Source organism: Symphalangus syndactylus, chromosome 7, assembly GCF_028878055.3.
Source record: "Symphalangus syndactylus isolate Jambi chromosome 7, NHGRI_mSymSyn1-v2.1_pri, whole genome shotgun sequence".
NCBI lineage: Eukaryota > Metazoa > Chordata > Mammalia > Primates > Hylobatidae > Symphalangus > Symphalangus syndactylus.
The window spans coordinates 101023670-101037029 of NC_072429.2; the positions used below are offsets into that span (position 1 = coordinate 101023670).

At 36.2% G+C, this 13360-nt stretch overlaps 1 protein-coding gene across 7 annotated transcripts in view; it reads right to left on the reverse strand.

Moving 5' to 3' along the window:
* UBR5 (ubiquitin protein ligase E3 component n-recognin 5) overlaps nt 1–13360 on the reverse strand; it is a 149699-nt gene that overhangs the window by 10158 nt on the left and 126181 nt on the right. For 2 of the 7 annotated variants that reach the window (XM_055286944.2, XM_055286946.2), the window contains exons 45-54: nt 12990–13210; nt 11727–11847; nt 11538–11636; nt 8543–8786; nt 7148–7259; nt 6036–6180; nt 4983–5113; nt 2922–2982; nt 1075–1250; nt 433–517 (exon numbers count right to left, since the gene is read on the reverse strand). In XM_055286944.2, the coding sequence (XP_055142919.1) occupies nt 433–517; nt 1075–1250; nt 2922–2982; nt 4983–5113; nt 6036–6180; nt 7148–7259; nt 8543–8786; nt 11538–11636; nt 11727–11847; nt 12990–13210 (1395 nt within the window). Of the gene's footprint in view, nt 1–432; nt 518–1074; nt 1254–2921; nt 2983–4982; nt 5114–6035; nt 6181–7147; nt 7260–8542; nt 8787–11531; nt 11637–11726; nt 11848–12989; nt 13211–13360 lie in introns of all 7 variants that reach the window. The other 5 variants (XM_055286943.2, XM_063642890.1, XM_055286941.2 and 2 more) reach the window with 3 other exon arrangements.

A 13360-nucleotide genomic window follows, 5' to 3' on the forward strand; every position in this document is an offset into this window, starting at 1 on the left:
GGCTCTTTTCAATACCACTACCTTCTCTACCACCTGGTACAACTAATAATAGTGGATACAATTTACTGATCACTTACTATTTGCCAGGTACTTACGATGCTGTGTTTCTTACCAATTTATAAATGGGGAAACATGGCAGAAATATCAGCATATTTGTTTGCAACAGGACGTAGGTCTGTCAGACCCCCAGCCCCACTTGTGTTATCTACTCTGCTATGCCATCTCCCCATAGTCTTTTTCTGTCATTAATTTATTAATTTTATTTTTGTTGACCATAATTGTATAATTAAATGTTTTAAAGTTATTTATAATGGCTGTAATGCTTTAAGATTTAATAAATGAATGCTATAAACAGTACGCTAGCATTTGGTTATTTTATAAAAGAAAATTTTTGCAATTGTGAATACAATTAGGTTCATCAAAATCACTTACTTTTCTACCAAGCAATACTTTAATTACATGTCTATTCAATGTGATAGGACATAGTTCGTTCTGTAACAGACATAGTCCAAGAATCCTAAAAACAAAGACAGAGAAATAAGATTTAAATAATTCTAGAATACATATATCCCCCCACACATAATACATATTAATATTTTGAGAAATTCTCTACAGCCTCCTCTCTATTCAGCATGAAGTACAGCACATACACTTTTTCAGAAAACAAAAAAGAAAAAACAAAACAAAACAAAACAAAACAAAAAAACAGCAACACCAGCCTGAGAATGTTTTGTTTTGAGACAGGGTCTCACTCTGTCACCCAGGCTGAAGTGCAGTGGTACAGTCAGGTCATCCTCCTACCCCAGCCTCCCAAGTAGCTGGGACTACAGGCATGCAGCACCATGCCTGCTAATATTTTATTTTTAGTGAAGACAGGGTTTCGCCATGTTGCCCAGGCAGGTCTCCAACTCCTGGGCTCAAGTGATCCTCCCAGCTCAGTCTCCCAAAGTGCTGAGATTACAGGTGTGAGCCACTGCACCCAGCCTACATACATTTTAAAACAAATATATTTTAGAGAATCTCATAAATTGAAATGCTTTAAAAAATTCAAACCCAAGATTAAAGTTCTTTTACCTGCCAATGTTTCTGAAACAATTCAACCTTGCTTCTGTGTTCTTGCCAGGCCTTGGAGTATAAAATCCTCTTTTCCCAGGTTGGTAAAACAAAGGGGCATTGTCATCACCATCATCTGTATCATCTAAATCCATATCTACTACACTTCGACTAGAGCCATGGCGCTTTCGGTTTTCCTGCTAACAGAGAATATCAGAGAGTAAGCCCCAAGATTCACTGAAAAAACAAAACATATGAAATGGTTCTCTCAAATCATTCAAATGAAGTCAGGTAGGAAGAGCAACATAAATATTTAAATATATGTGTATAACAATATTAAAGGTAAATGAACTTTTAATTTGCCCTTTCAGAATATGACACACAAAGCTTGTGTATTATTAGGTTTTTAACGTCTCTGTTGTTAAAATAAAGTCATTTAATGAAACTCAGGTAAGCTTCTTTCACTTTATTGCCTGAAAATTCTTTTCACTGGATACAGAATTCTGTCATCACTTTGATGAGTTTCTTGACTTTTGGCTTCCATACTTTATAGTGAGAAATCCACTCTTTCAAATCACTGTTTCCCTATAGGTAAAGAACCATTCTTTGGCTGCTTTCAATAACATTTCTTTATTTTACAGAAGTTTGATTATAACGTATCTGGACATAGTTTTCCTTCAGTTTATTCTGTTGAGTTCACTGACTCTTGAATCTGGAAATCTATGTCTTTTACCAAATTTAGGAAGTGCCCAGCCATGATTTATTTCTTCAAATATTTTTTCTATAGCAATTTCTTCTCTTCCCCTGAGTAGTTCAGTGACATATATGTTAGATCTTTTGAAGTTAGGTCTCACAGGTCTCCCTGAAACTGTCCTTTTGTTTTAAAATATTTTCTCTATCCGTTCTTCAGAAAGGGTAATTCCCATCTATCTTCAAGCTGACTGACACTTTCCTCCAACACCTTCATTCAGCTATTGACCCATCCTGTGAATTTTATTCTTTCGGATATTGCACTTTTAATTCTAAAAATTTCCCTTTGTTCTCTTTTGAAGATACTGTGTGTCTGCTGAGAACCTTTATCTTTCCATTCACCAGTGTTCACCATTATCTTGCAGAACATGGGACAGTCTTTGATAATTCCAACAAGTGGGTCATCTCGTTGCTGCCATCTATTGGTTCTTTTCCTGAGAGAGGTGGATCCAGACTTTCCTGGTTCTTTGTAGGCTGAGTAATTTTACAGTGTATCCTGGACATTGTGAATTAGTTGTGAAAACTCTGAGTCTTAGTACATTAATATGAATTTAGTAGGCAATCAACCTACTTAGGTTCAAATTGGAAGTCTCACCTTCTATGTGCAATTGTTTCAATGCCAACTAAAAAGACTCCCTTATGCTATAGCATGATACGTCACTTGTTTTTGCAATGTTGGCACCAGCTACTTCTTTGAAAAATGAGTCCTAGGAGTCCTAGAACTCCTGACCTCGTGATCCGCCCGCCTAGGCCTCCCAAACGGCTGGGATTACAGGCGTGAGCCACCGCGCCTGGCGAATTAGTCCTAGGATTCTATACATCTTTCCCTCTCTGCTCTTCAATTTGTTACTTATTCAAAGTAAAGCTTAATTCAAGCTGTACTCAAATGGACACCAACCAATAGGTGGGATTACACTGAGCCCTAATTAAGCCAACCTTATTATTTGATTCTATGCATAATACTGATATATTTATCTTTGCTTCTGTCTCTCTACTGTAAACATTCATTTTATTTATAAAGACAGTTTCTTCAGAAATCCTGCTTTTATCCCCTTCATTTAAATTTCCCTGTAATTTAAATTCTGTGATTATCAGCACATGAATAAAATGTTCCTTACCTGTACCTTTTCTGAGGAGTCTACCATTCCAAGATCCAGGATACTATCAGCTCCATTTTCCCTAAAAACAAAAAGCCTTTCACATTCCAGATAACGGAGACTTCTAGAATTTAGCGTGTAATTTAAATTTAAAAGCACTTACTTAAAAATACATTCAAGTTTTGGAGTCAATAAATATCCAATGCACCCGCTAGTACTAATGCAGTATGAGCAGAGAAGTTGGTAATATGAATCTTTAAAAAAGTATATCACTAGATCCTTCCTGTATGATTCAAGATAACAGACTAAAGGCTCCCTGACAAAATGAATGTGGTCTTCATAGGGGTGCTGGAACACTTCTACAATGCTCAGAGGGAGCACTGCAGAAGAACAGAAAAATGTTCAGAAAGCAATCCAAAATCACTAGCAAATTCTCTAGTGAATTTAATGATTCTAGAACACTAATAAATTCACTGTTTACTCCAGAAAGCCAGGTGAAAGCCGTCAATATTGTATACTGGTTGCATTCAACAGAAAACGTGACTAAATACGCAACTCTTAATGTATATTCACAAAAATCTTTTCACCAAAAATGTACATTGTTCTTGATTTTTCTATAATGGACTAAGCTATACCAGTGTGCTGTAGCTCCAGAGACAGGGCAGAGGAATCAACGAACAGTACATAAAATCCAGAGAAGAAAAGTAAGAGCACCAGCCAAGAAAATACAGTTCTCTCAATAGTCTTTGGCTTGGACCATTAAAAGGCTCTGGAAGTGGCTGTTTAGCTCTAGTGCCCAGCCTACCAGCTTATACATCTCTAGGAGTGTATCTAATCTAAATTCCTAACTCAAAATCATGATTAGGAAGAAAAAAAATACAAATTTTCATCTAAAATAATAAACACTTCAAAGCTTCAAACTGGGTATCTATCAGATTAGCCCCAGGATAGAAACTACAGCATAAATGTGACCTATCTTCCCTTTTTTTTTCTTTTTTTTGAGACAGTCTCATTCTATCACATAGGCTGGAGTGCAGTGGCGCAATCTCAGCTCACTGCAACCTCTGTCTCCCAGGTTTAAGCAATTCTCCCTGCCTCAGCCTCCCAAGTAGCTGGGATTACAAGTGCTCACCACCACACCCAGCTTATTTATTTATTTATTTATTTACTTATTTATTTTTTGAGATGGAGTCTCGCTCTGTCGCCCAGGCTGGAGTGCAATGGCATGGTCTTGGCTCACTGCAAGCTCCACCCTCCTGGGTTCAAGCTATTCTCTTGCCTCAGCCTCCCGAGTAGCTGGGATTACAGGTGCCCACCATCACGCCTGGCTAATTTTTCTATTTTTCGTAGAGACGGGGTTTCATCATGTTGGTCAGGCTGGTCTTGAATTCCTGACCTCGTGATCCACCCGCTTTGGCCTCCCAAAGTGATGGGATCACAGGCATGAGCCATCGTGCCCAGCCATTTTTAAGTTTTTTTTTAGTAGAGATAGGGTTTCACCATGTTGGCCAGGCTGGTCTTGAACTCCTGACCTCAGGTAATCTGCCCGTCTCAGCCTCCCAAAGTGCTGGGATTACAGGCGAGAGCCACCACACCCGGCCTTATCTTCCTAAGTCACTTTTACTTGTCACCTTGGAAAACGGGGTATGTAATCTGTTAGATATTTTTTAGATTTTATATTAAATTCATACTTTACAGAATAGAAAGAAAAACTTGCATGAATTTTTAAGACAAATCAGGAAGCCTAAAAGAAATTTCATGGTTATGGCAAGAACACATTGTATAATATGGCCTTTGCCAGGAGGGTATTCTGATAAGTGAATTTGAGATGTACTTTCTTTCAACTAATTTCTAAATAACCTAGGTAACTATTAAAACCCTACCTTTCTAATACATGAGAAGAAACCAAGCTGTCTCATTCATGGAATTTAAGCTATCATTTAAAAATACATTTAAAAAATAAATAAAAATGCATTTAAAGTCATACTTTATGACATAAATTTTAAGATATGATGGCACCCACATACTGAAAATAAGTAGCTGATGTTTAAACTGAAATGCCTTCCCAATTGTACACATTACCGTCCATGTGCAATAATGAGTTCCATGGCCTCATCCACTCTTGCTCTCAGAGAATCTTCACTTGCTAGAAGGAGAAGCAGCTGAGCTGGGGATAATTCCAACAACATGCCAGTGATTTTACTTGCAAATGCCTGTAAATGATGAACAAATGTTACTTGACTACTCTCTAAAACCTCCTTTCTAATTACATCTACAATCTTTTATTTAAACAATAATAAGAAGAAACTTGGGTAACAAATACAAAATTTCAGAACCAGTAAGGTCTTATATGAAACTGGAAGATCAATTATAGAGAAACTTGGCAGGGAATAAACAGTCCATGCACTACCACATCTTGTTAAGGCTACTTATAATATTTGTATGACAAGTTTTCTTTTTAGGTTTTTTTATATCTCTGAGTTAAACATACATACTCAATTTCCATATTTTTTTCTTCATCAGAGAGCTAGAAATATCTTTTATTTAGGGTAGAAAAAAAGAAGGGGGTAGGGTAGAGAAAAAGATACCTATGTTTAAGGCTGAGGACTTGCTGGAAGAAATAAGTTTTCTGTTATTCTTTCACTATAAAATGTGTACATACAGTTATGCATAAAGACAAAAAACATAACGAATTTGTGTGTTTCATATCGTATAAAGAAAAACTCTTGAAAGAACATTCAAAATAAAATTCTTCCTGCAATACTAATCAGCATTAATGTGTTCCAACTACAGCTTGCTAACAAAGTCTGCTCCAAAAGTAGTAATAATTTGTTCAAATGAAGATACAATAAATAAAATGCACAGCAAATTCTTTAGCATGCAAGGAAGGTAGAATGGAGACAGTGTCCCAACATAACATGGGTGGAGGAAAAAATAAATTCAAGCTATACAGTTACCCTTCAGTAAACACTGCCTTATTCCCTCCTGAGCTTCCTTCTTACTGCAGAGCTAAAAAGAGTCCTCAATCATGTGGTTTTGCCAGTAGCTGACAATTTTTTTTAAAACACCATCTTTAATTCAAAAGCAAAAAAATAACACAGCCAGTTAAGAGGTAACTAAGTACACAGTACACACTGGTTGCATTGCTTGTACACGAGGATAAAGCCTCTCTCCAAGTGCCTGCCGATGTGCTGGCAAAGGATCAGGATCATCGCTGGGATTCCCTTCAGAGGCTGGTCTAAAGGGCCTAGTGTCGATGGAAAGCTGTCTTCTAAAGTCTCTGTAAGAGAAGGAAAACTATTATGACTTCATTTCCTTTGACTAACAAGTAAAAATATTAGCACAACTAGTAAAAAAGTTAGAAAACCAGAGCATATAGGTTGTTCAGTTATGGTACCAAGGTGGTAGAGTGCCAAAACAGATGATGGTTAGGAAATAAAGATTATCTAGATTTTGTTACTTAATTTAAAAATTTTATTGTAAGGGAGTAGGACCTTAACATACCAGATATCAAGAGTCCACACACAATTCTGGAAATTTTAGTCAAAAGTAAAATGCAATCCATCCTAACAAGAGAAAACTTCAAAGATTCTAAATATCACAATCTGCCAAAAATTTTTTTTTTTTTTTTTTTTTTTTTTTTTTGCCAGACAGAGTTTTGCTCTTGTTTCCCAGGCTGGAATGCAATGCAATGGCACGATCTCGGCTCACTGCAACCTCTGCCTTACAGGCTCAAAGGATTCTTCTGCCTCAGCCTCCCAAGTAGCTGGGATTACAGGCATGCGCCACCACACCTGGCTAATTTTGTGTTTTTAGGAGAAACAGAGTTTCACCATGTTGGTCAGGCTGGTCTTGAACTCCTGACCTCAGATGATCCACCCACCTCAGCCTCCCAAAGTGCTGGGATTACAGACGTGAGCCACGCACGTGGCCTGAAAAATTAAGACTTTTTAAGATAAACTTAGGAGAGAATGATATGGGTAAAAAAATTCAAACAGGAACTTGAGTCAGATAAAAAATATAATTTCAACTGCCTCTGGGTTTTTAAAGCAGAACTTTTTATTAGTTAATAGACTATTCTTAGTTATTGTATTTTTTTGACAGACTATTCTTAGTTACTATACATAATGTTCAAAATTAAAACTTTACTTTTCTAAAAAATAATCCATAATTAAGATTCTTTCATTTACAGGCCTATCTCTAATTCATCCAAAAAGGTGGTATCGAATCAAAGATACAAAATTTACCTATCCCGGTCCCTCCGAGAACCTGCTCGCAAACCACTACTCCTTCTCATTTCCCTTTCTCTCTCCCTTTCCCGATCTCTCTCTCCTCGGTTCCTTAATCTCTGCATTAAACCTAGAAGAAAATAAGAAATATACTGTATTTAGATGAATGCAAATTCAACTACCTTAAATTTCAAAGTCAATGCAAAGAAATGAGACAAACGTAAGAAAACATGACAGCTAAAGATTATCCTTCCCTAGCACCTGTGTTGTTAACGCCTTTCTCTCCCTGTGGGTTTTCAGGGTTGGAGGTGATTGTGTAGAATATACCTGGCACGAAATAGATGTTCACTCAATATTTGTTAATCAATTTTCTCCCTTGTCATGTCAAAGCTGTGAAATAATATACAGCAAGTAAGGTTATGATAGTGTCACTATAAATAATGCTGAAATTTCTTACAGGACTAGACCCATTTAAATATCCTCTGTTCTTAGTTTTTGGCATGAAAGCATTAAAGGCCACCAGAATATTACCTATTACTATTTTTAAATTCCTAAGCCCAAGCCAGAGTATGGTTTCCTATAAGTGTACAAAAAAGATAAGTTCTGAAATGTTAAGATTTCCCTCGAGTTTCCTCATTCACATCTCCTAATTTCTTTTCAACATTATAGAAAGTGAAATGGTGAAACTGATGAAAAGCTGAGGAACTCTCACCCATTTTTTCACCCTCAGTCCTTTCTACAGCTCAGTCAGTCTCCATCCACCTACAAGTCTGATAATCTTCTGCTCCTACTTGATGTGAATCTCCTAAGGCTTTTGTAATTTTCACAAATTTTAAAATTTGATCCTTGTAATCTTAAAACTTAGCTAAGAGTCCTAACCCCAAAGTGCTGATCCTCAGTGAGGTAATAAGCTTGCACCAGGATTTTTTCTTTTTAAGTCTTGCTAAACAGTGAGCTTAGTGACATAGTTGATTTGCATTTGATTGTGAAGTCCTTATCTCACTGGCGACCAGCAGCAAGTTTGGAAATCGTAATGTGAACAGCACTGCTCTTAAAATAGCATTTTCTTCTCAAATATCCCTGTGGGTTAAATATTGAAGTAGAGGAAATGCTGCAATTTGCTCGGTGAATTTTTATATCACTATGTATTTTACAACCTCTTACCCACCCGCAACATGGAACAATCGAGATGAAAAACTAGTACAATCACAAACATTTATCAAAATAAATGTGTCCGTAAAATAGCAAACTGTTGTCAATTAGAATAGTTTAAACAAGATTAAATCAATCTAGAATAACATTATGTAAAAATGCAAATTTATGCACTCACACATATATAAACCATGTTACCAGTGTTGGTTTGAGGAACAAGGAAAGAATTTTTATGATGCTTGTTATTTGTAGAGTACTTACTTGTGTGGGTGCCTTTGTTGGCATTTTGGATACACTCTAGATTTGGCAATTTTTCATTTGACAAAAATGCTTGTGCAATGGCTGTATAAAAACTTCGTGCTACACCACTGCCCTCTCCTGGCTCATCCTTAAATGTGACTTTTACTCTGTGTACAGCCATTGGTGTGGTAGCACATCTTCGACCAAAGTGATTGTTAAGCTGCCTCATAGTCTGCTGAATGAGAAGATCTCGATCCCGATCAACCTATTAAAACACATCAAGAAGTCAAAAAGTAATAAATTAAATGTTGGAAAGTATCTTGAATTTTTCTATGTACAATCTGAAAATCTAGTTTTAGCCTTTCCTTGAGAGTTTAAAAAACTACAAAGTAATTGGAGTTCTCAGAAGCTTATCCATTACGAAATACAATACTTTAAAGCACACAAGAATGTCTTGCAAATTAAATCAGGACAACAGAATTTAATTCAATTCTAACACTTTCTTTCAAAGGTCTATTGGAAAACAATAATCTTGTTCAATTTTGGGATACACCAGAATACCAAATGATCAGAGACGTTAAAAAAAAAAAAAAAAAACTAGAAAAAAAAATAGATGAATTCCTTGATGACAAGCTAAGTGAGCGGGAGGCTGGAGGGGAATTAACCGAACTGGAAAAATTGTTTGCACCTTTTCTCACAAAGATACATATTCATTAATGAGTGTGTCTATCACCTACAGCTCCATAAAAAGCCTCTGAAATCTGAGAGAAAGCCAACTTAGAAAAAAATGGGCATATCAACTGAGTTAAATATAACCTAAATATATGAAATAATGTTTAACTTTTCTCAAAATAAGATAAATTCAAATTAAAACTATAATGAGGTGCTATTTCTTACCTATTAGGTTAGCAAAAATCTAGAAATTTAACAACTGCTGGCAAGACAGGAATCAGGCATTCTCACATTGATGGTGAAAATGCAACTGCTATGCAGAAGTATTTGTCAATGTCTAGCAAAATTATATGCACATGGTCTTTGGCCCAGCAATTCCATGTCTAAGAATCTATCTCAGGGACACACTAGCAAAAAAAAAAAACATGAGGTCATTCATCACACTATCTGTAATAGCAAAAGACTGGAAACAAGCCCAAATACCTAGTCTGTAAGGGATTAGCTGCAAAAACTGATAACAACCATTAAAGTGCAGTACATTAAGCAGCTATAAAAGGGAGGTAGAACATCTCATATTTTCTCTGGGATATACTATTAAGTGAGAAAAGCAAGATGGAATAAAATGTATAGTATGTTTGGGGAGGTGGGAGGAGGTATGTAATTAATACATACATACATATGCTTATATGTTTTAAAAGAGAGGGAAGGAAATAAACTTGAAAAAAATGGTAAAAGAGACAAGAATGGACTTATATGCATTCTTTTGTAGAGTTCACTCTGCCACACTGTAGATATTTTACATTGATTACAAAATAAAACCAAAAGAAGAAAAAGGAATCTCTAAAATCTGAAAGCAAAATGAAACAAAAGGCCCTAATTATATAGAGCTGGTAGCAAAACCTACAAAGAAGAATTACTTCAAGTGACTTTAAAACAAACCTAATTTAACTGTGTATCTCTAACTGCATATGACCTAAGGACAAACATCCGCAAATAAATCTTCAATTATTTTGAATAATCATTTTGTTGGTGGTAGTGTTGATGTTATAATTCTTTGTAAGAGACAGACTCTCTCACACTATGTTGCCCAGGCTGTCCTCGAATTCCTGGACTCAAGCCATCCTTCCACCTCAGATTCCAGTGATGTAATTCTAAGACTGCTACTGTGTATGTTGTGGCATTAAAACAAATGAGTAATTTGATTAATGTTGTTGGGAAGTTGGCTATTCAGTTGGAAAGAAAGGAGATAAAGACTTAAGATCTAAGAAGCAAGGCCAGGTGTGGTGGCTCACACCTGTAATCCCAGCACTTTGGGAGGCCAAGGCAGGTGAATCACTTGAGGTCAGGAGTTTGAGACCAGCCTGGCCAACACGGTGAAACCCTGTCTCTATTAAAAATACAAAAATTAGCCAGGCATGGTGGCAGACACCTGTAATCCCAGCTACTCGGGAGGCTGAAGCAGGAGAGTCGCCTGAACCTGGGAGGCGGAGGTTGCAGTGAGCCAAGATCATGCCACTATGCTCTGGCCAGGGTGACAAAGCAAGACTCCGTCACAAAAAAAAAAAAAAAAAAGAGAAATCTAAGAAGCAAACATAACAAAAACAACCTTGTGGTCCTAAATCTTGAATCTGAATTGGGAATATCAATATTAATTCATTATTTGATTTTTTTAAAAAGAAGAACAAAATAAAATGCATTGCCAAACTGTTATCAATTAAAAAGGCCTAGAAACCATGAGCAACCCAGTAGCAATATGCAACCTTAGAGCACAGACTGTAATCTCATAACACAATTTCCTACTAAAAGGAATCAAGGCTACTTTAAGAAATGGCTGATTTAAGGTCTGTGACAGGAAATGCCCAAGAAGAAACATACCAGAAAGTAAGAAAGTTTATCAAAAATTACTGGGGCCATGTCAAAAGGATTCAGGAATCAAAATTGACTCAAGACTCCCACTAGCCAAAGAAGACACAATCTGAGCATCAATATGAATAATAATCTCAATGGAATTAAATACATCAAAAAATGTTTAAATCAATGCATGCATAATGATACTTAAAAACTAAAACAAAAAAATTCATAGAGGATGCTAGGGAACCAAACTGCCAGAGAAAACCACTATTCTAAATTTGGTGGTTACAATAAGAAAAAAATAAAAAGAAACCACACACACACACACACATACAAAAAGAAAAAGAAAAAATAAATTTGGTAGTTAACATTTTATTTTCTTTAAATTTTTAAGTACATACCCCTAAGCAAAGCTATTGTTATTTTGCATGTTTTAAAATTTATATAAATAGCATACTACAAGTATAGTATAAGAAAATCTAAATACCTTTACCTCTAGTGATAAATCTCTTGACTGCTGGTTTCTCAGTTTTTCCATTTCTCTACGGAATTTTGATTCTTTTACCTCAAAACCACCCAATTCAGTTAGGATCTTAAAAAAAAAAAAAAATGCATGACAGATTATTCCCTGAAATACGGGCTTATCAGGCAGAATGGAATTTAAAGTGCACAAAATACATACTGATCCAGGTTCTGCTCCAACATCTTCCATGAATACCCTGCCGAACAGTTCTAAAGAAAGGCGCCAACGTCCTAGCAGCATATCATGGGAAATAACCATTCCCATAAAGCTACACTGTGGCCTGTAAGAAGTTTAAGGGAAGGGGCGGGGGGAGAAAATAATTTAGCCAATTTCAAAGACTGACTGGTTTTTGTTCAATGGTAGTAACTTACTTTTTTTAAAAAATATTCTGAGGTCTTAACTTCTTCAAACTGTGTCCTAACAGAGTACTTTACCATAGCTACTTGTTCCCGACAGAACTTATTATTTTTCCTCCCTTATTCCTTCTGTATTCTACATATGGATAAATCCCTGGGCTATGTCTTATCTTCATCTTTCATTTTACCTCCTCTCCTTAAAGTCCAATGTCCATCTCCATTTAGGTGACTCCCAGATCCACCTCTAGTTCAAACTTTCAACATGAATCAGAATTTCCATTTGTTAAATAAATATGTCCACGTCAACGATGCTCAATTCAAACTCAGCATGGTTAAAACTTAATATGGCTTCTTCACCACAATGACAGCTCTCCTGATTTTTTTCCAGTAGTACCATCTCTTTCCCTAATGCCCTGACTTACAGCAGATTTTAATTTTTCTTCCTCCTCTTCCTTCAAAGTGATCAAGTCCATCTTAAGTTTCTTTTCCTTTCCATGATGTCCTTTCTAAAGCCAACATTCTGCCTCACCATCTTTCCCCCAACTAACTGAAACTATTAATAACGAACAGCTTTTTAACTGGCCTCCCTACCTCTAATTCTCTCCAGTCTGTTTCTGCACATTCTAACCATCTCAATTCAATCCATATTGCTTCTAGGAAGCTTGGGCCACCCAAGTCCACAATTCTCCCCTGTCTTACATGGTTATTAGACAATGTATATACAGTGTATCTTATTTTCAAACTAGCTTTTTAACTCCAATCTAAGCAAAAAAATTATTATGCCATGTAACCAAAAAACAGGGTCAACAAATCATACCGAGCCACAGTATATACTAACAAATTTTTATTAGATAAACAAAGAACCTACCTCTTGCAAGAGAATTACAAACTTGGAAAAGGAGCACAGATAAGTGTGAATCACAAATCTAGAAAGTTCTACTCTTTCTAGTTATTCAGTTTCCCCTTAGCTGAGCTGCTAATAGCAAGTCTATAAATGGTAACTAGACATGGATATATATTTTTAACACTGTACTGAACAATAAAAACAAAGGGTCTTAGCAAATACCTGAAAGATGTGAGAGGTGGCCCTTCACTTTCAGTAAGTCCTATTTCTGCTAGTAAGCTACTTTTTAATTGTGCAGCAAGATCATGAGCAGATGGCCCTGGTTTTGAACTCTCAGCTTCTTCTGGCAGCACGGGCTGTTCTTCCCCTTCTTTTTTTTGCCGGTTTTGCATGTTCATTACATTTTTCAGATTGGCAGCATAAGACATTTTTGTTGGAAGAACCTATGAATATTTACATTTAAAAGTTACAAATGAAAGGAAAAAAACTAATTAGATTTTGTCCTCAACTTAGTAATACAGGAATCATATGCAAGTTTTTTTCCCTTTCTGGAGCTTCAGTGGTCCTTTTGTCTGATAGCCCTGGCTGACCAC